Below are 19,002 nucleotides of genomic sequence, written 5' to 3'. Positions count from 1 at the left end.
TCTTCTCTGTTTACCTGCCTGTGTAGTTCCTTTACTGGTGCTCTTTATTTCTTCACGTGGATTCAAGTTACTGTTTAGTGCCCTTTCATTTCAGCCCGAAGGGTTCCCTTTAGTATTTCTTGTAGGGCAGGTTAGCTAACAACAATTTTTTTTTTTCAGTTCTTGTTTGCCTGGCAGTGTCTGAATCACTCCTTCATTCCAAAGGATAGTTTTATAGATGAAGAGCTCTTGGTTGACGGTCTTTCGGCACTAAGATTTTCTTGAATGCCTGGAACCAAGCAGTCTTTGCCGAGGGGCTCCGCACGCACGCAGGGACCGCCATCACCACTCAGCATGGCAGTTGCAGCTGTACTCAGCCTTCAGTTCCTCAGAGCCTCAGATCAACAGAAAGCGAGGGCCTTTGAAGGTCTTTCTAGAGCCTGCGCATGGCCTTCTAGAGCCCTGTGTACATCTCATTATTCAGCTTTTCCATTTTAGCATTAGGCTAAGCCTGATTGTTTGCCATGACTGTTGCCACTCTCTCAGGTAGCTGTGCAGTGAAACCGTGCTTCACAAATGCCCCTGGGAGGACGCCCCTTCTGCACCTGCTCGGCTCTGAGGTAATGAAGATGGGAGTCCCAGAGATGGGTCATATAATGACCATTCTTTGGGCGTGAGGCTTTGGAGAAACTCCTGCCCCGTTCAGCCCCCCTGGTGGCTGCCAGACTTCCTTTCACCAGGATTGGGGTTGTTGGTTTTTAGGGTTTCCTTGGAGCTGGAGAGAGGGTTGGGAATAGAGCACTAAAAATGCCACAAAGCTGGGGCGCCTGGGTGGCTCAGTCGGTTAGGTGCCGACTTCAGCTCAGGTCATGATCTCACAGTCTGTGAGTTCGAGCCCCGTGTCAGGCTCTGTGCTGACAGCTCAGAGCCTGGAGCCTGCTTCGGATTCTGTGTCTCCCTCTCTGTCTGCTCCTCCCCCACTCGCACTCTGTCTCTGTCTGTCAAAAATAAACATTGAAAAGAAAGTTAAAAAAAAAAATGCCACAAAGCTCAGTGTTCTTAGATTTGGCCATTTTTCTTGAATAAACGCTCCCTAGATTGTTGCAAGCCTTTGGTTAATTTTCAGAGTTCTGAAAGTTTTGATTCTGACAGTTTTTGCCAGTTTTCTCATTGCCCTTATGGAGGAGAGAATTTCCAGAGGTCTTTACCACCACCATTTTTGCTGACTCACCCCATCTTTTCTTTGTGTTGTTGTAACTTTCTAGTCTCTTAGGGAAAAGAAGGTATGTGAGCCACTCCCTTTGGGAGATGGTGTTCATTGTCACCGTTCATTTTTAAGAGCTATTTTTTTCTTTGTTCATTTAACTGATACAGTATGGAACTGTAGTAATTAGGTCACCCGATTTCCCAGAGGTAACCCACGTTGTCAGTTTGCACATCCTTCCACACTTCTGCCAACACAAATGTACATACTGTCCTGGGGGCCTGAGATGATGCCTTTCCCCACATGTTTTCTAGCATGTGCTCACTCACATGTGTACATGCACACTTTCATGAAGCAAATATGGGGTCTCAGCATATGCAGTTGCTCTGCTTTTTTCTCTTCATCCTGGAGATTTATTTATTGTGTATCCTTCAAGGCTTTTCCAGTGCATATTTGGATGTGACCTGTGGATGCACTTCTTTTTCTTTTCTTTTTTTCTTTTTAGGTAAAGTCACATCACTTCCACTCACCTGAATTGCTTTTTTCCTTGAATAAGTGTTGGTGATTTTTACCTTTACCTCTTCTGTTAGCTGGATGTCATTTACTCATTCCTTCACGTATCAAGTGGCTTTCTGTGTCCTGGCCCGTGAGAGCGGATGCACTGCAAAGTCGTTTCCAGACCTCGCTGTTACAGTTAGGCTGCCCTGAACGTCCCCGACCTGGTGACATTCATAGGTTTGCCAAAGTCTGGGGATACCCACATTTAAAATTTGACGGAAACCAGCGACTTGACTTTCAAAAGGTTGTGCCGATTTGTCTTTTCCCCAACAACATGAAGTTGCTCGTTAGCCATACCCTCCTCTTCCTGAATATTACAAGTTTAAAGATTTGTTCCTCCGATGGCCAGAATTGAGCCCGACCGTTTTGTGAGACTGGTTTGTCGTTTTGGAAAGGTGCTTGCTGCCAGCTGCCCTGCTCCCGTGGGGGGCTGGGGTTTCCTGGGGTTGGAGCCAGGCCCCGCCCCCACTGGTGCTGGTACGCACCCGGAGGCGGTGACCTTCAGCACCCTCGTGCTCACCTCAGCTCTCCCGTCAGTCGCTGACACCGCTTGGCGCTTTCTTAACAGGTGGCAACCGGGAAGTGGAAGCAGATAAGTAAATACTGCCCCCTCGATCTCTACTCAGGGTAAGAGAACGCTTCTCCTTTGTCCCTATGTCACCTTCCATGGGGGTGGGGGTGGGGTGGGCAGGGGGGGCGTTCTCTGCGGTGGTGGGGGCGGGGGGCTGGGCAGGGCTCCCGGTTCTTGTCCGGGTTCTTGTCCGGGAGTTGCCTCCTCGGGTGACCTTTGGGAGGAGGCGGCTGGGGAGATGTTACCACCAGGAAGGGCTAGAGAGTGGGGTGGGCACGGGGGGCAGTGATGGGGAGCCTCCCTGAGGAAGGCTGGGGGAATGTGGCTCCTTGACCCACAGAGCCTGAGGTTCCTGGCAGCCGCCCCCAGGCCCATGCCCCGAGTCAGGGCCCCTGAGCCACAGGCGGCTTGCAGTCCTATCAGTAGTGTCTTCTCGTCGTAGGAACAAACAGAGAATGCACTTTGCTTTGAAGAGCTTGTTACAGGAAGCTCAGAACAACTTAAAGATATTTAAGGTAAGAGTAGCTTCTATTTCCAGGCACTTGAGCAGTGGGAGTCCAAACTGGGTTGAGTGAACCCGTGGCGCATCGCCTCTGTGACCTTGCAGGTGAGGGTGTCTGGGCTGGGGCTGCCGTGGCAAAGTCCTGCGGTCCTTTTTCCGAGCCTCGTTCCACAGGTGTGGCATCCTGTGACCCCTGGAGCGTGAGACATTAGCTCCTTGAGCACTGGGCGGCCTTGGGCCCAACTCTGGTTCCTGGAGGAGGATGGCCCTGGCTCCGTTGGGCTGTGTCCCTGGGGTACCTCTGTGCATCTCTGATGGGGTGGCCACACCTGTGCTTTTGCTCGTGGATCATTCAGGGAACTTCTAATTCCCAGATCTTGTCAGTCGGTGAGTTCTCGAAGTCCTGTGGCTCATCACCCCGCATCCTGGCTGGGTGGGGGAAGGTTTCTGCACACGGAGCCCTCGCCGTCAGCACAGGCACGGCCATCTGCGGGCTCCCTGAGGCCCCGGGGTCACCTGCTGGCAGGAGTCGAGGCCTCCGTGGGGGGGGTGGGAGCAGGACTGGCCCAGATCTGGAGGAGAGCTCAGTGTGGCCCGTGTTGGAAATGTGTCCCCGCAGGTCCTCCTTGTCCTCTCCCTTCCTCCTCATCCTGGCCCCAGCCCCGGGGATGTCCTCATTGGTGTTATGTGTGCGCGAGAGTCCAGGGGTCCAGGCTCGCGAGCACCGGATGTGTGTGGAGAAGCAGGGCTGTCGTATGTGGGCGGCCTTGTGCCCTCTGTGTCCCGCTCCACGTGGATGGTGCTGCTCTGTGCACTGCATGCCCCTCAGCGGGCTTGGGCGGGCGGGGAGCCTGTGTGACGAGCTCTCTCCCATCTGGCTCAGAAACGTGGTCCCAGGGAACTGCGTTCACCCCGTCTGCCTCCACCTTCCTGAATCCAGAAAAAGAGGACAGGTTTCACAATCAATTCTTTTTTGTTTGTTTAAAATTTATTTATTTAAATTCGAGTTAGCTAGCATACAGTGTAGTAGTGGTTTCAGTAGATCCCAGCGATTCATCACTTACATATGACACCCAGCGCTCATCACAAGTGCCCTCCGCAATGCCTGTCACCCACCCGGCCCATCCTCCACCCACCTCCCCTCCGGCAGCCCTGTTTGCTCTCTATATTTAAGAGTTTCTCTCTTTTTGTAACGTTTATTTATTTTTGAGAGACAGAGGGAGACAGAAGACCCAAAGCAGGCTCTGAGCTGACAGCCGAGAGCCTGATGTGGGGCTTGAATTCATGAACTGTGAGATCATGACCTGAGCCGAAGTCTGACGCTTAACCAACTGAGCCACTCAGGCGCCCCTTAAGAGTCTCTTATGGTTTGTTTCCCTCTCTGTTTTTATTTTTTCTTCCCTTCCCCTATGTTCATCTGTTATGTTCCTTAAATTCCACGAGTGAAATCATAAGATGTTTGTCATTTTCTGCCTGACTGACTTTGCTTAACGTAACACTTTCTAGCTCCATCTGCCTCATTGGAAATGGCAAGATTTCGTTGTTTTTGGTCACCAAATAGTATTCCACTGTGTGTATGTATGTATATATCCATTCATCAGTTGATGGACATTCGGGCCCTGCATAATACGAATTTAGTGCCATCGTGTTATCTGTAGATTTGGTGTTTCTGGTGATAGTCTCTGGTCGTCTGGTCGTTTGTAGCCTTTGCTGCTTTGGTCTTTTTTTTTTTTTTTTTTTTTCTTTCTTTTTCTCCACTGAGAGAGTTCCCCTTAAAATTTCCTGCGGGGCTGGTGGAGTGGTCATGAACTCCTTTAGTTTTTGTTTGTCTGGGAAAGCCTTGATCTCTCCTTCTGTTCCTAATGACAGCCTTGCTGGATAAAGGCTTCTTGGCTGCATATTTTTCCTGTTCAGCACATTGACTATTTCCTGCCGGTCCCTTCTGGCCTGTCAAGGTTCAGTGGACAGGTCTGCTGCTACCCTTATGTGTCTACCCTTGTAGGTTAAGGCCCATTTGCCCCTAGCTGCTTTCAGAATTCTTTCTTTATCTTTGTATTTTGCCAGTTTCACTGTGATATGTCTTGGTGTTGAACCGTTTCTGTTGATTTTGAAGGGAGTTCTCTGTGCCTCTTGGACTTGGACGCCTGTTTCCACCCCCCAGATTAGGGAAGTTCTCGGGTATAATTTATTCAGATAAACCTTCTGCCCCTTTTTCCTGTCTCTTCTTGTGGGACTCCTGTGATAGGGATATTGTTTCACTTCATTGAATCACTTAGTTCTTTCGTTCTCCCCTTGTGATTTAGTAATTTCCTTTTGTCACCTGCATCATTTTCCATGATTTTATTTTTATTTTCTATTTCACCTGGTCTCTCCCCTGCTTCTTCTAGCCTCACTGTCAATGTATCTAGTTTGTTTTACATCTCAGGTATGGCATTTTTTTATTTCGTCCTGAATGGGTCTCAGGCCTTTGATTTCTGCAGCAAGAGTTTCTCTGGTGTCTTCTTCGCTTCTTTCAAGCCCAGCTCGTAGTCTTATGACTGTTGTTCTGAGTTCTTGTTCAGATATGTTGCTTATATCCGTTTTGAGTAAGTCCCTGGTTGTGATTTCTTCTTGACCTTTCTTTAGGGGAGAATTCCTCCGTCTTCTCATTTGGCTAAGTTTCTGTTTTTGTGTGTTTTAAAAGCTTGCTGTGTTTCCTGCACCTGAGAGTACCGCTATGTTAAAGGGGTCATACACTGTCCAGGGCTTTGCAGTTCAGGAGGGGTTTCTGGTGTGTGCTGTGTACATTGTGCTCTTGTGTTTTGGCCGCTCTTTCCCGCTGGTCAGTGCTCTGCGGAGCTCCCCCTTGCTTGCCGTGGGGGAGTGTTTGGACCTTTAACTAGGTGTGCTTTGATTCGTTTGTTGAAGTAAGCTAGGAAAAAAGGAGAAAAAAATAAAACCCTGATCCCAAAAAAAGAAAAGGAAAGGGAGTAAAAAACCAGAAAACTATAAAGCTGATTCCAAAGAAAAAGAAAGGAGGGACGTCTGGGTGGCTCAGTCGGTTAAGCTCCAACTTCAGCTCAGGTCATGATCTTGCAGTTTGTGAGTTCAAGCCCCACATCAGGTTCTGTGCTGACAGCTCACAGGCCTGGTGCCTACTTAAGGATTCTGTGTCTCCTTCTCTCTGCCCCTCCCTGCTTGTGTTCTGTCTGTCTGTCTGTCTGTCTCAAAAATAAACAAACATTAAAAAAGAAAAAAGAAAGAAAAAGAATTAAAAAGACTGATCCACAAAATAAATAGAAGGAAATGATAAAAAAAACAAAAACAAACCCCAGAAACTATGAGGCTGATTCCAATAGGAAAAACAAAAACCAAAAACTGCAGGTATCATTTAAATTAAAAAAAAATTTTTTTTAATGTTTTTATTTATTTTTGAAGGAGAGAGAGACAGAGCATGAACGGGGGAGGGGCAGAGAAAGAGGAAGACACAGAATCTGAAACAGGCTCCAGGCTCTGAGCTGTCAGCACAGAGCCCGACGCGGGGCTCGAACTCATGGACTGTGAGATCATGACCTGAGCCGAAGTCGGACGCTTAACCGACTGAGCCACCCAGGCGCCCCTGCAGCTGTCATTTTAAAGCACTCGATTTTCAGTACATTTGGTGCATCGGGGGGCTGGCTGTGCCGAGCTTCTGGAGGAGAGGCCCACTGTGCTGGCTCAGAGTCTTGCCCCAGTAGATAAGCAGTTGACGGGGACAGGGGACGGTGTCTGGTGTGAGCAGGTCCCGCCTCCCCGGGGGGCCTCTCCGTGGCTCTCTGAAGTCCTGCCATGTTGTTGAAGGGAAAGTGGCGCCATCCCAATCTCTCGTCCCCAGACGGATTCTCATACTCCCCACTGTTCAGGCAGCCGTCACAGAGTAGCGAATCGGGCAGTCAGCTCCCTGTGCGCCACAGCTCTCCTGTGTTTCTTCTCTGGTGTGCTTCGGGGATTCAAAACCCGAAATGTTAGAGGACTTGGCACCACGTGGATCCTCGCCTCTCCTCCAGAGTAGAGCCTCTGTGTGTTGTGTCTGAAGCCCTCTGTCCCCAAGAAGGACCCACGCCTGCACAACGTGCTGAATTTGTGGTATAGCACTGCTAAAAGCATCAAGGCTCATATTGCCTCTGGGTGTGCCTCTGTCTCCTGCTGATCAAAGGTCTTTGGCTGGTGCCTGCAGGGTCTTTTGCCCTTAGGGAGGCAGTATACCCTGTTCCAAAAGTACTCTAGGAAGGGGACTGTCCACGCACCTCACACCTGCTAAGCTGTCTCCTCCGACCGTGGGGATCATTCTGCCATTCTGCAGATGGATTTTCCTGGGTTTTCCAAGTGACCTGGCCTCAATATGGTTGTGTTTGAGGGACGAGGAAAGCCCAGGGTCCCCCTGCTTCTCCTCTGCCACCTTAACTCCTCCTCAGTTCTTATTTTTAATTCTTACAAAGACTGAAGGAATTTCATATTTAAAGCCTAAAGATAAGTACTCCTTCATCTGTGGATTGATTTGGAACAATCTGGAACCTTCAGTGAGGCTAGTATTTTTCCCGGTGGACCCTTTTCTGACTGTGCTTGCCTGCTGGGCCCGCGGCGAGGGGAGTGGCTTGGCCCCTGCTGTGGGGCGGGGCCTGGGGGGCTTGCTTTTGCTAAAATCAGAGTGGAAACAACACAGAGGTTGTGATAATAGTTCCAAAAGAGTGAGATTAAGAGAAGGGACACAGAATGGCTTTTTTTTTTTTTAACGTTTACGTATTTATTTTGAGACAAAGAGCACAAGCAGGGGATGGATAGAGAGAGACAGAGAGAGAATCCCAAGCAGGCTCCAGGCTGTCAGCACAGAGCCCGATGTGGGGCTTGATCCCACGAACCATGAGGTCATGACTCGAGCTAAAACCGAGAGTTGGATGCTTAACCAACTGAGCCCCCGAGGTGCCCCCAGAATGGCTTTTTAAGATAATACCAGGAGCAGTGAAGCCCATCACTGCAAGTGCCATCGCTGCTTGTGAGTCAGGCTTTGGTTCTCTAGTTCAGGTGTGCCCCATTGCCTGCTGTGGGAGCCGCCTCCCCGTTGGCCCGACTCCACAGCTGTGGCTGTATCCACCCCCACACTGGACGCTTGTGAGACGTGGGGGACATGCAGCTTTGTCGTGGAGCCCAGGGCAGCGGCGCTCCAGGGAAGGTCACATGATGTCCTTGAGTGGCTGTACTTGTATAGATTTCAGACACTGGGGAGAAGAGGCTTTCCACTGTCCAGCAGTCACTCAGCTGCTCGCAGGCCTGGAGAAGGGCAGCTTTGCGGGGGCTGAGGTGGCTCTTGTCCTGGACTGTGGGCCGAGCCCTGGGCCCACCTCTTGGCTGCAGTCCCCAGGCCTGGTTTTGCTTAGCGCTTCATTGTGGTCCACTCCCCCCAGGGACTCCTGCGTACCCTTTGCCTTCTTCCTGCAGCAGGGCCCATGTCCAGGGTCAGTCGTCTCACGAGGGTTCCCCTGGCCCCATGGCCAGCAGGGGCCTCAGCTGTGTGCCTCTTACTCAGATGTCCGTACCTCTGAGCTTGAATGTGTGACAGGACACCCAGTGGAGGCACTGTGCGCCGCTGAACCCCCGAGCTTGATGAGGGAGGAATGCCCTGTCCACACCTCCTGGGCTGGGTTGATTCTCCTCTGCCACCTGAGGACAGAGCTGTGACTACCCTGCTTTGTATTCTCCACTGTGTAACAGTCACATACCGTCTCTCGTGGTTTCTGGGGCCTGGAATCGAGCAGCACAGCTGGCTCTGGCTCGGCCCTCTGGGGGCTGTGTCCCCTCTGATGGCTCGGCCCTCTGGGGGCTGTGTCCCATTTTATGGCTTGGCCCTTTGATATCTCGGCCTTCTGGGGGCTGTGTCCCCTCTGATGGCTAGGCCCTCTGGAGGCTGTGTCCTCTGATGGCTTGGCCAGGGCCCAAGACTGTGCTTCTAGGATGGCACCTTGGTTTCTGGCCACGGGGGGCACGAGGGGCTGCTCAGCGTGGCTGTGTGGTTTGAGGGGAGGCACGGGAGGGAAGCCACAGCGTCTTTTACACCTTAGTCTTGTAGGGGATGTGCGGCTACTTCGCCTTTGCAGTGGGGAGAGGGCTGCAGGGTGTATCAAGGGGCCACTGGGGACCACGTGAAGGCTGCTGACCGCCCCGTCTCTCCTATGTGGGAGCCAGGGGCAAGGAGTCGGTCACTCCCCTGGGTTAGCTGTGGCTCACGGGTCACAGGGTCAGCCTGTGCTCACAGCCTGGGGAGTGTGGTGCCATGGGGGATTCTTTGCTAGACTTGGTTTTAAAAGACTGGATGGCCTTGAAGATGAAACTCTCCACACTAATGACACTGGCAGCCTCACCTGCCCTGCAGAGGACAGGACTGACATCCACACTGGCTGAGAAGTCTGTGTGTCCCCCAGTAGCATGGGCATCACGTGGCTTCTCGAGCGACAGGCTGGGGTCTTTGGGAGTTTGGGCCTAGGGCTGAGGTTGCCTGAGGCCCCGTGTAGTGCACGTTCTCCTGAGGCTTTGTGTCTCAGGCCAGGCCGGTCCTCACTTTTTGAGAACGTTTTCTTTTTCGTGTTCTAATGGGGTTTGACTCTTGGTCAGTGACATGGTGTGTGAAGGTGGGTCTGGGAAACCCAGACAGAGACAGGTAGGGGGTCAAGTCCCTTTACCTGCTCAGCGGGCAGGGACAGAGGTATTTCGCCCCAGCCTGTGGAGTTGACACCGTCCTGTCTCTCTCTCCGCCTAAAGAATGGTGAGCTGATTTATGGCTGCAAAGACGCCCGCAGCCCCGTGGCCGACTGGAGCGAGCTTGCACACCACCTGAAGCCGTTCTTCTTCCCGTCCAACGGCCTGGCTGGCGGGCCCCACTGCACGGGTGCCGTGATCCGGGAGCTGGTGCGTGTTATCACACGGGTGCTGCTGAGCGACTCTGAAAAGGGCCGGGCCGGCGCCCTGAGGCTGGGGCCAGGCCCGCAGGGCCCTCGTGTCTGTGAAGCCAGCCCTTTCGGCAGGAGCCTGCGCCACCAAGGTAGGCCACGCTGGGTGTAGGGGCGGGCAGAGCGTGTGGTGCATCCTGCCAGGGTCCTGCCTGGCCTCACGGAGCACTTGTGGGAGCAGCCTGGGCCCCGTCGGGGCCCCCCAGAGCCCCCCAGCCCCCGTGGGGAGACCTCCCCGCCGTCTCCTCTTTTATCTGGGTTTTTAAGTTGCGGTACACGTTTGGGCTGTAGGGTTTTCCCTGAAAACATCGCCCCCTGTGTCTGTGCGTCCTCTGGTTTGTCAAGGGCTTTCCTACAGTCTCCCGTCTCGTGGTTGCCACCCTGGAAGGGTAGGTTTTCTGTGGCTGGTGGAGAACTGGGGCTCAGAGGGTCAGGGTCCCACAGCTCAAGGCCCTTGCGGGTGGGGCGGGGGGCCCAACTGTGACTCAGTGGGTGTCCCAGCTTTGAGGCCGCCCCGTGGGTGGTTTGGGCTTTTGCTGTGAATGTTCATGGGACCCTCGTTTGTCCCTTTGCCGCCTGCTGGTGGGCTCCATACGTCCGGCCTGCGGCGTGTGGGAGAGCCACCGCCAGGAGCCGGGAGGTCAGGGTGTCAGTACTGCACACGCTGCAGCTCCCCCTGCAAGGACTCAGACCCATCCTGGTGTTTGTTCCTGGGACACGGCTGCTCCTAGAAGGCTGAGAGATGGGCCGGGACCCCGACTTCCAGGCCTCACAGCACCTGCCGCACGGCAGGGACCCAAGAACGCTCGCTTGTGGGATGGACCTCGCGTCCACACTGACCACGATGACCACTCCCTGCTGCGGGTATCAGTGGCAGCTTTGACCGCCATCCTGTGTGGCCGCCCGCCCATCAGCCTGGGTTGTGGTTCGGGGCCCCGCAGACACGGTTGAGCAGATGTGATGACGGTGTGGTCACTTTAAATTTTGTGCTTGGCTCATCTAGCCTTGAGGGCCGTCTCTGCACTGAGACCTGGGCTGGGGTGTGGACTTGGAGGCCCTGGACAGGGAGAAGCAGGAGACACGGGGGGCCCCTGCTGGTCTGTGGTGCCCGGCCCCGTGCCCCAGCCGTTCTGTGAGGCAGGGTGTGGCCTGTCCCCAGGCTGTGTTCCATCCTTGACGGTAAACCTCTTGTTTTCCCGATGTTCTTGGTAGGAAAAAGCGCCCCGGAGTGCTCGGGGTTACCGAAGGGCTGTCTTCTGTACAAAACCCTCCAGGTGCAGATGTTGGACCTGCTGGACATCGAAGGCCTCTACCCTCTGTACCGGCGGGTTGAGCGGTACCTGGAGGAGTTTCCTGAGGAGAGGTGAGGCCCAGGCCCTGGGCACCCCTGTGCTGCCTAGGCTGAGTGGGCCCCGAGCTCTCCTGAGGGGAAGACGGGGCTGGGGGAAAGGGGTCATCCTAATGGGAGGACTGCCCGCCCAGCCTGGGGTTCGGTTCCTGTGGCAGGAGCAGGGCTGGCTGGCAGTCCTGTCCTGAGTCGGCGGAGCCTGCAGGGGGCAGTGCTGCTCCACAGCCGCCCGGCCGCTCCTGCCACCTGGCCGCCCTCCCTCCAGGGGGGTCTCCCGGGTCGGTGCCACAGGCTTGTGGCTGGGCTGCGGAATTCCGGGATCTGGACCCCCCCCCCCCCCCCCCCCCCCCCCGTCTCCCCAGCCGCCACCCCTCACTAGCGTCTCTGACTGGATGCCATTTGTCACAGCAGGAGACAGCCTGGGCTTCCTGGTTCTGGTCTTGCACGTTCTGTTTAAAACTAACGCTGCAGAATGATGTTTAGTGTCAGGAAGAGGTGGGTCTTCTAGGTGTTCTTTAAAGGCAGATGTGTGATTGTTAGATCGTTAGCAGTTTCAGAAACCGTTTCCGGGCAGCTTTGCCATCCTGTTTTTTGCGCTTTCTCCTTCAGAAAAACATTGCAAATAGACGGGCCTTATGATGAAGCGTTTTACCAGAAGTTGCTTGATCTTTCCACCGAGGACGACGGGACAGTGGCCTTTGCACTGACGAAGGTGGGCGGACCCTTCTGGAAGCGCTGTGTGCTCCTTAGGTTCTTCACACTAGCTTGGGGCTTTCCTAAGACATGTGGTTTTCCATTACCTGTCCCTGGTGGTTAAAGCAGAAAAACTGGGATTGAAAAAAAGGGGGCCGAGTTTCCCCCAGGTGGCCTGGGGAAGGTGATACCTCAGCTTTCAGGGAGGATTTCCGTTCTTCCTGTTGGCTCCAGGCCACCCAGCCCCAGCCCTGTGGCCGTGTGTGGGTGGCATCCCTCCCCAGAACTCGGGCCAAGGGCAGCCTGGGAGGACGTCCCCAGGAGGAGGCCTGGTCCTGCCCGAGGGACTTTGAGGCTCACTGAACCTGCATAGAGGAAAGCGTCTTTACTTCCAGTGCCCTCTGACTGAAATGCTGCATTGCCTCCATTATGAATGTGGCAACAACCACTGTCGGGTCATCAGGACCCCCGACTTTGCCACCGAGAGAAACCAGACCTTCTTGTTTCACACGATCGTTGCCGTAGATACCTCGCGGTACCTGAGCTTTTGTGGCGCAGGACTGTGTCCTACGTTGTTTTAAACAGTATTCTGGCATTGGACAGAGTCATCCTGCTGTTTATTTTCTGCATTTAAAGAGGTTATTCTGAGAGGGACCCATAGGCCTCACTGTGCTGTCACGGGTTTTGCTAAATGCTACCGCGGCTGGTTGCGAGCGAGGGACACGAGGGAGGTGTAGAGCAGATGACCCCCTCCAGGCACACGCGGGCAGCTGCCCGGGAGCCTTGGCTCACCTGCTTGGGGCCCCACGCGGCTCTGGCTGCCCCTCTCCTGCAGCGCTCATGGTGTGGAGGAAGACGACGGAGGTGGCCCCTCCCGAGTGCAGGGCCATGGTGGGGAGTTCTCTGAGGTGCTCGGGGCAGAGCTGTGCTCGGGGTGGGGAGACGGCCAAACGCGGAGCCTCTGCACCAGAATAAAGCGACAGTCTGCCCTACGTTGTCTGCAACTTGGGGGCGCGTTGCTTCTCTTTCCAAAGAAGCGGTATGAAAGACTTCTTTTTTGTACGTTTCTATATTTTTCAGAGTTGTCACCAGATAAATATGTAAACGTGTGTGTGTAACCATAATTTTGTGGTGAGAGACCCAGGCAGTCATTACTCCACTGCCAGAACGGCTGAAACCAGTGCCCCCCCGGGCTGGTGCAGGGCGTTGCCCTGGAGAAACCGGTCACTTGACCGTGCCAGGGGCGGGTAGGAAACCGTGTGGGGAAACATGAAAGCTTCTCACAAACTAAACCTGCATGAACCCTGGCACCTGGCCTGTCTCTCCGGGGCATGTGTCACAGAGAAGGGAATGCTTCTTCTCACAAGCCCTGAGCACTGGACACAACCCAGGGGTCCACCAGCAGGTGACACGCTGGCAGTGCTAAGCAACCAGTGACCTGGCCACATCACCAGGGTGCCACGCGGGGTGACGGAACTGGTCCCAGAAGGTTACACACTAGGATTGTTTCTATGACATTCTTTTTTAGAGGTTTTATTTTCAAGTAATCGCTATGCTCAACATGGGACTTGAACTCACAACCCTGAGATCAAGAGTTGTGGGCTCTACCGACCGAGCCAGCCAGACGCCCCTCTCTGACATTCTTGGAATGACAAAGATGAGTGGTGGCCGTGGTTTGGGGAGGTGGAAGGAAGGTGGGTGTGTCTATAAAGGCCAACTCAAGGCATCCTTGTGACGGGTCTGCCGTGTATCTTACCATGGTGGAGGGTGAACACGTGTGGCCACACTACACGCGCATACACTGGAATGAAACTGCAGAGAGTACGAGTGTCCCTGTCTTTGCTGGATGCCATCCTGTGTGAGGTTTGCAAGATGTCATCATTGAGGGAGGCTCGGTGAAAGGTGCTCGGGTCTCTGCGTTATTTCTTACACCAGCACGTCAACCTAGAATTACCTCCAGAACAATCTAGTGAAAAAGGTTCAAGCAGTGAGTGGACTGTGTAATTGTGACCGTGCTCCTGCCCTTCTGTCTCTCGGTTTGGGAGACTGCCCACGTTACATGCACCGGTTGCCAGCACGCATTTAGCAGACCGTCGCTTGAGGTCTCTTTGTTGGGATGTAAGGGTCCGCCTGTTTTTGTTGTAGGGAGTCAGGTTCTGGTAGGTGCGAACCTGAAGAGGGCTGGCTGTGGAGGCAAGTGGTGGAGCAAGTGGAGGTCATTCTGATGCTACAGACGAAATTCCTTCAAGAACTCACCGAGCCTCCGACCTCTGAGCCGAGGGACTTTTCCCTTCATTTTGAGGCTCCGGAAACTGTAGCCCGAAGAGACCCTTGATGCATCGTGTAGAATTCCACAGGAGGGTCAACGCGCTTGTGGAAAGGGCCGGACAGATGCTTGAGACGGCTCAGAGCCTCTGGCCTCTTACACGTGCTCGACGTGCCATGTAGTTCAGAGGTAGCCACAGATCAGCCCAAACCAGTGCCGCTGTGTTCCAGTCAAACTTCATGTACAAAACAGGTGGTGAGCTGGGTCTGGCCCCTGGCCCGTGGCTCGCCGACCTCTGTTTACTTTACATGTCAGTTTTTATGTTCCGTTTTTCACTCCATTGGTTTGGAAGTTGCACATTCTGTTCCTATCCTTGAAGTGGTTACTTGTCCGGTCTAATGTTAGTGACTTCACCCACCCACCCTGCCCCACCACACACACTCAGAACACGAGGAACTGGGTTCACTCCGCTTCTCACTCCCACTTTCAGGCAGCTGCTTGTCTGGGGTTCTTCTTGTTCTTTTCTAAAGTCGTAGTTTACAGTACCGTTTACTCCTGTCTTTGCCCATCGTTCTTACATCTTACTTAGAACTTTCCTTTGTTGCCTTTTTTTCCCGATAATGGGTTTACTGAGATACAACTTACATGTCATACAACTTACCTGTTTAAAGTAACTCCGTGGTTTCCACTACATGTGCACCTATCCCCAGTCAATTTTAGAACATTTTCATCACCTCAGGAAGAAATCTTCTCCACTGCCCCCCCACCCCGCCTCCCAGCTCTAAGCACCCACCAAGACTTTCTGTCTCTGCGGATGTGCCTAGTGCAGTCACTGCGTATACACGGAGTCCTTCAATCCGTGGTCCGTTATGACTCGCTTCCTTCACTTGGCATGTTTCCCAGGTTCATCTGCATTGTAGCATCCATCAATACTGTCTGCCTTTTATAGCTGAAAAGTACTCCAGTCTACGGGCACATTCCATTTTATGCGTTTATTACTGGTGGACATTGACTCGTTTCCACTTTTTGGCTATTACGAATAATGCTGCTATAAATGTTTGTATACAAATTGTTGTGCGGACATGTTTTTATTTTTCTCAGCTATACACATAGGAGTGGAATTGGTAGGTCAAATGATAACGTACGTTTAATTCTATTGGGATCTGCCAGACTGTTTTCTAGACTGGCTCTCCCATTTGACATTCCCACTTAACTTAAAAAAATTTTTTTAATGTTTATTTTTGAGAGAGAGAGTGAGGGAAGGAAGGAGGGGGGGGGAGAGAGAGAGAGAGAAAATGAACGGGGCAGGGTCAGAGAGAGAGAGAGGGAGACACAGAATCTGAAGCAGGTTCCAGGCTCCCAGCGCTCAGCACAGAGCCTGCCATGGGGCTTGAACTCACGAATGGGGGGAGATCACAACCTGAGCGGAAGTCACATGCTTAACGGCTGAGCCACCCAGGCGCCTTTCCGCTTTGGATGCCTTTTATGTCTTCTCCTTGCATAGCTGCCCTAGCTAGAATTTTTAGTACAATGTGAAACAGATGTTGCAAGAAGAGACATCCCTGATTTGTTCCTGGTTTTGTTGGGATAGCATTCGGTCTTTTTTTTTTTAATTTTTTTTTTTAACGTTTATTTATTTTTGAGACAGAGCATGAACAGGGGAGGGGCAGAGAGAGAGGGAGACAGAATCTGAAACGGGCTCCAGGCTCTGAGCTGTCAGCACAGCCCGACGTGGGGCTCGAACTCACGGACCGTGAGATCATGACCTCAGCCGAAGTCGGACACTCAACCGACTGAGCCACCCAGGCATCCCCAGTCTTTCATCATTATGTACATGTTAGCTGTGGGCTTTTCATAGATAATCCTTTATCAGGTTTTCATAGATAATCCTTTATCAGGTTGAAGAACGTCCCTTCTTTTCCTAATTTGTTGAGTGTTTTTGTCAAGAAAGGATATTGGAGTTTATCAAAGATCTTTTCTGTAGCAATTGAAGATTATCAGTGTTTTTCTTTTTCTTTCTTTTTTTAAAAAATTCTGTAGATAAGGCATATTACATTAATTTGTTTTTGGATGTTAAAACCAACCTCACATTCCTGGGATAAATCACACGAGGTCATGGCATATGATCGTTCGTATATGTTGCTAGATTCAATTTGCTATTATATTGTTGAGGATAATAGTATCCACATTTATAAGAGATACTGGTCTGCAATTTGCATTTCTTATGATGTCTGTTTTGGTTTTGGTTATCAGGTAATACTGGTCTTGTCAAGTCAGTTGGGAAGAATTCCAGCTTCTTACTTTTTGGAGGGGTTTGAGAAGGATTGATGTTAAGTATTCTTTAAGTATTTGATAGAATTCAAATACTTGAATACTTGAAGCCACTTGAAGCCACATGGGCCTGCACTTTTCTTTGTAGTTAGTGTTTTGATGCCCAGTTCAGTCTTTTTTGTAGGTCTGATGATACTGTTTCTTTGAGTCAGTTTTGATAAGTTTGTGGCTTTTTAGGAGTGTGTCCGTTTCATGAGAGTTGTCTAATATATTGGCCTACAATTGCTTATAGTTTTTTTCTTCAAGTAAACCCTTTATTTTATTATTAATATTTTTATAGTGTATTTATTTTGAGAGAGAGGGGGAGGGGTAGAGCAAGGGAGACTGAGCATCCCAAGCAGGCTCCATGCTGTCAGCTCCTAGCCTGACATGGGGCTCAATCCCGTGAACTGTGAGATGATGACCTGAGTTGAAATCAAGGGTCAGACATCCACCACCCAGGTTCCACTCAAGTAAACCCTTTGGAAATTACATTAGTGATAGCACAGAGCCTGCTTGAGATTCTGCTCTCTTTGTGCCTCCCCTGTTCACTCTCTCCCAAAATAAATAAATAGTAAAAGTCTTTTGGAAACTTCTGCATCCTCTTTGTTGGGATATGTTTATATTTCTCCACAGTATTGAAGGGTAACTTTTTCTAAGTATGAAGAAAGGGTTGACTTTTTCTCTTGGCATTAAACCATTCAGTGTAACATCATCTGTGTATACGGCTGCTGAGAGGTCTTCTGTCAGTCTGCCTTTTTTCAGGAGGGGAGTTTTCTTCTTTGCCTGCTTTTAAGAGCTTGTCTTTCTCTCTCTTTTTTTTTTTCCCCTTCCCCTCCCCCATGAGTTTCTGTTAAGTTTCTCAGGATCTGCATAAGAGTGAAAACATATGGTATCTGTCTTTCTCTGTATGGCTTATTTCACTTAGTATCACACTCTCCAATTTGACAATAAATTTCATATATTAAAAAAAAAAAAAGAGCCCGTCTTTCTCATTACTTGACATTTTAGTGCATTGTGATTAGGTGTGGCGTTCTTTGTGTGTATTTATCTATCTTTATCTATGTATGTTGTGCTTCTATTTGTGGATTTATATCTTCTATTCTAGAAAATTCACAGCCGTTTTCTTGTCACATATTTTCTGTTCTCCATTATCCTATTCTCTTTTTCTGGGACTCTTTAGAGGCAGGTCAAACCTCATTCTGTATCTTCCACATGTCATAACTGCCTTCCTATTTTTCATCTCTTTGTCTCTGTACTCCATCCTAGGTATTTCTTCAGTTTTGCCTTCCCACTCATGGATTCTTTCTTCACCTGTGTCTAATCTGCTAGTTTATTCTATGAGTTTTCTGTTTCAATAGTTATATTTTTAATTTCTTAAAGTTCTGTTTGGTCCATTTATACATCTGCTTGGTAATTTTGGTAGTTCCTTATTGCTTGTCCATTTTTAAGTCCCCATCTTTTAGTTCTTCAAACGATTTATGAATAGTTGTTCTGTATCTGATATCAGATACATAATAAAACCTTAGAGGTAAAAATTCTGTATTTTGGCTGCTTCATCCATGCTTTGTTGTCTGCTTGGGTTTTTAATGGTCCATGATTGGGGGTTCGTGTGTTTGATCTTAATCTGTGGGAATCCTGGACCTAAACAAAGAATGCTTTCCTTCAGAGAAGATACAGATTCTTGGCTTGAGGGAGAAATCTCAGTCTGGACCCTGTACTCTGCGGCTTATTCCTAGAAACACTGCTTCCATTGACACCTGCCTCCAGGGTGGCTCAGCCTTCCTATTTGCTCCTTGCTCAAAACTGTAGTTTTGGCTCTTCTGGGGATGAGTGGTGAGAAGAGGGGATTGAGCAGGGATTTCCCTTACCTTCTGCAAGCCCAGCAGTGCACTGACAGGTATGTTAACAAGGACTTGGTTGTTTTGTAAGAGGGCCCTTGGAAGTCCCCCATATCCCCTGAAAGTGTCAGTTGCTTTAGTATGGCCAAATCATTGTCATTTACTTGGTTTTAATTTGTTACGGTTAAAAATAATGTTGACATTCCTGCTTTTGACAATCTGTAAGACAGATTATTGGGAGTAAAACTGCTAGACTGATTTTTGATAGATCCTGTCAATATTGTCTTGCCAAAAAGATTTTGCCAGTTTATGTTCTTCCCTGCAACAATCGAGGGTCCTTTTCCTCCATGCACCAACCCCCCCAAACACTATGTTACCAGCATTGAGAATTTTATTTTTAAAGTTTATTTATTTTGAGAGAGAGAGAGCAAATGAGTGAGCACAAGTGGGGGAGGGGCAGAGAGAAAGGGAGAGGGAGAGAGAGAGAGAGAGAATGAGAATCTGAAGCAGGCTCTGGACTGTCAGCACAGAGCCCAGTGCAGGGCTCAAACTCCATGAACCGTGAGATCGTGACCTGAGCCAAAATCAAGAGTCAGATGCTTAACTGACCGAGCCACCCAGGCGCCCCTAGAATTTTATTTTTTAATTTTATAAGATTTTATTCTCAACCATTTGTATTGTGAAATATAGCACACACAGAAAAGTACAGAGAAAAAACATAGAGTCTAATGATTTATCACAAAGCAAACTCGTGGGATTGCCAGTTAGGTC

The 19,002-nt window shown here is 50.6% G+C and overlaps 1 protein-coding gene across 2 annotated transcripts in view; it reads left to right on the top strand.

The window, feature by feature from the left end:
• Nucleotides 1-19,002, top strand: part of IPPK (inositol-pentakisphosphate 2-kinase) — a 60,459-nt gene that overhangs the window by 19,649 nt on the left and 21,808 nt on the right. For both annotated transcript variants that reach the window (XR_003964358.1, XM_030294362.1), the window contains exons 7-11: nt 2,310-2,368; nt 2,755-2,827; nt 9,586-9,865; nt 10,986-11,136; nt 11,731-11,833. Coding sequence is in view for 1 of the 2 variants with exons in the window: in XM_030294362.1 (XP_030150222.1) it covers nt 2,310-2,368; nt 2,755-2,827; nt 9,586-9,865; nt 10,986-11,136; nt 11,731-11,833 (666 nt within the window). In the remaining variant the exon portion in view is untranslated. The remainder of the gene's footprint in view (nt 1-2,309; nt 2,369-2,754; nt 2,828-9,585; nt 9,866-10,985; nt 11,137-11,730; nt 11,834-19,002) is intronic.

The sequence above is a fragment of the Lynx canadensis genome, chromosome D4 (assembly GCF_007474595.2).
Source record: "Lynx canadensis isolate LIC74 chromosome D4, mLynCan4.pri.v2, whole genome shotgun sequence".
In the NCBI taxonomy this organism is placed as follows: Eukaryota; Metazoa; Chordata; class Mammalia; order Carnivora; family Felidae; genus Lynx; species Lynx canadensis.
This window is presented reverse-complemented; position numbering and strand designations above follow the sequence as displayed.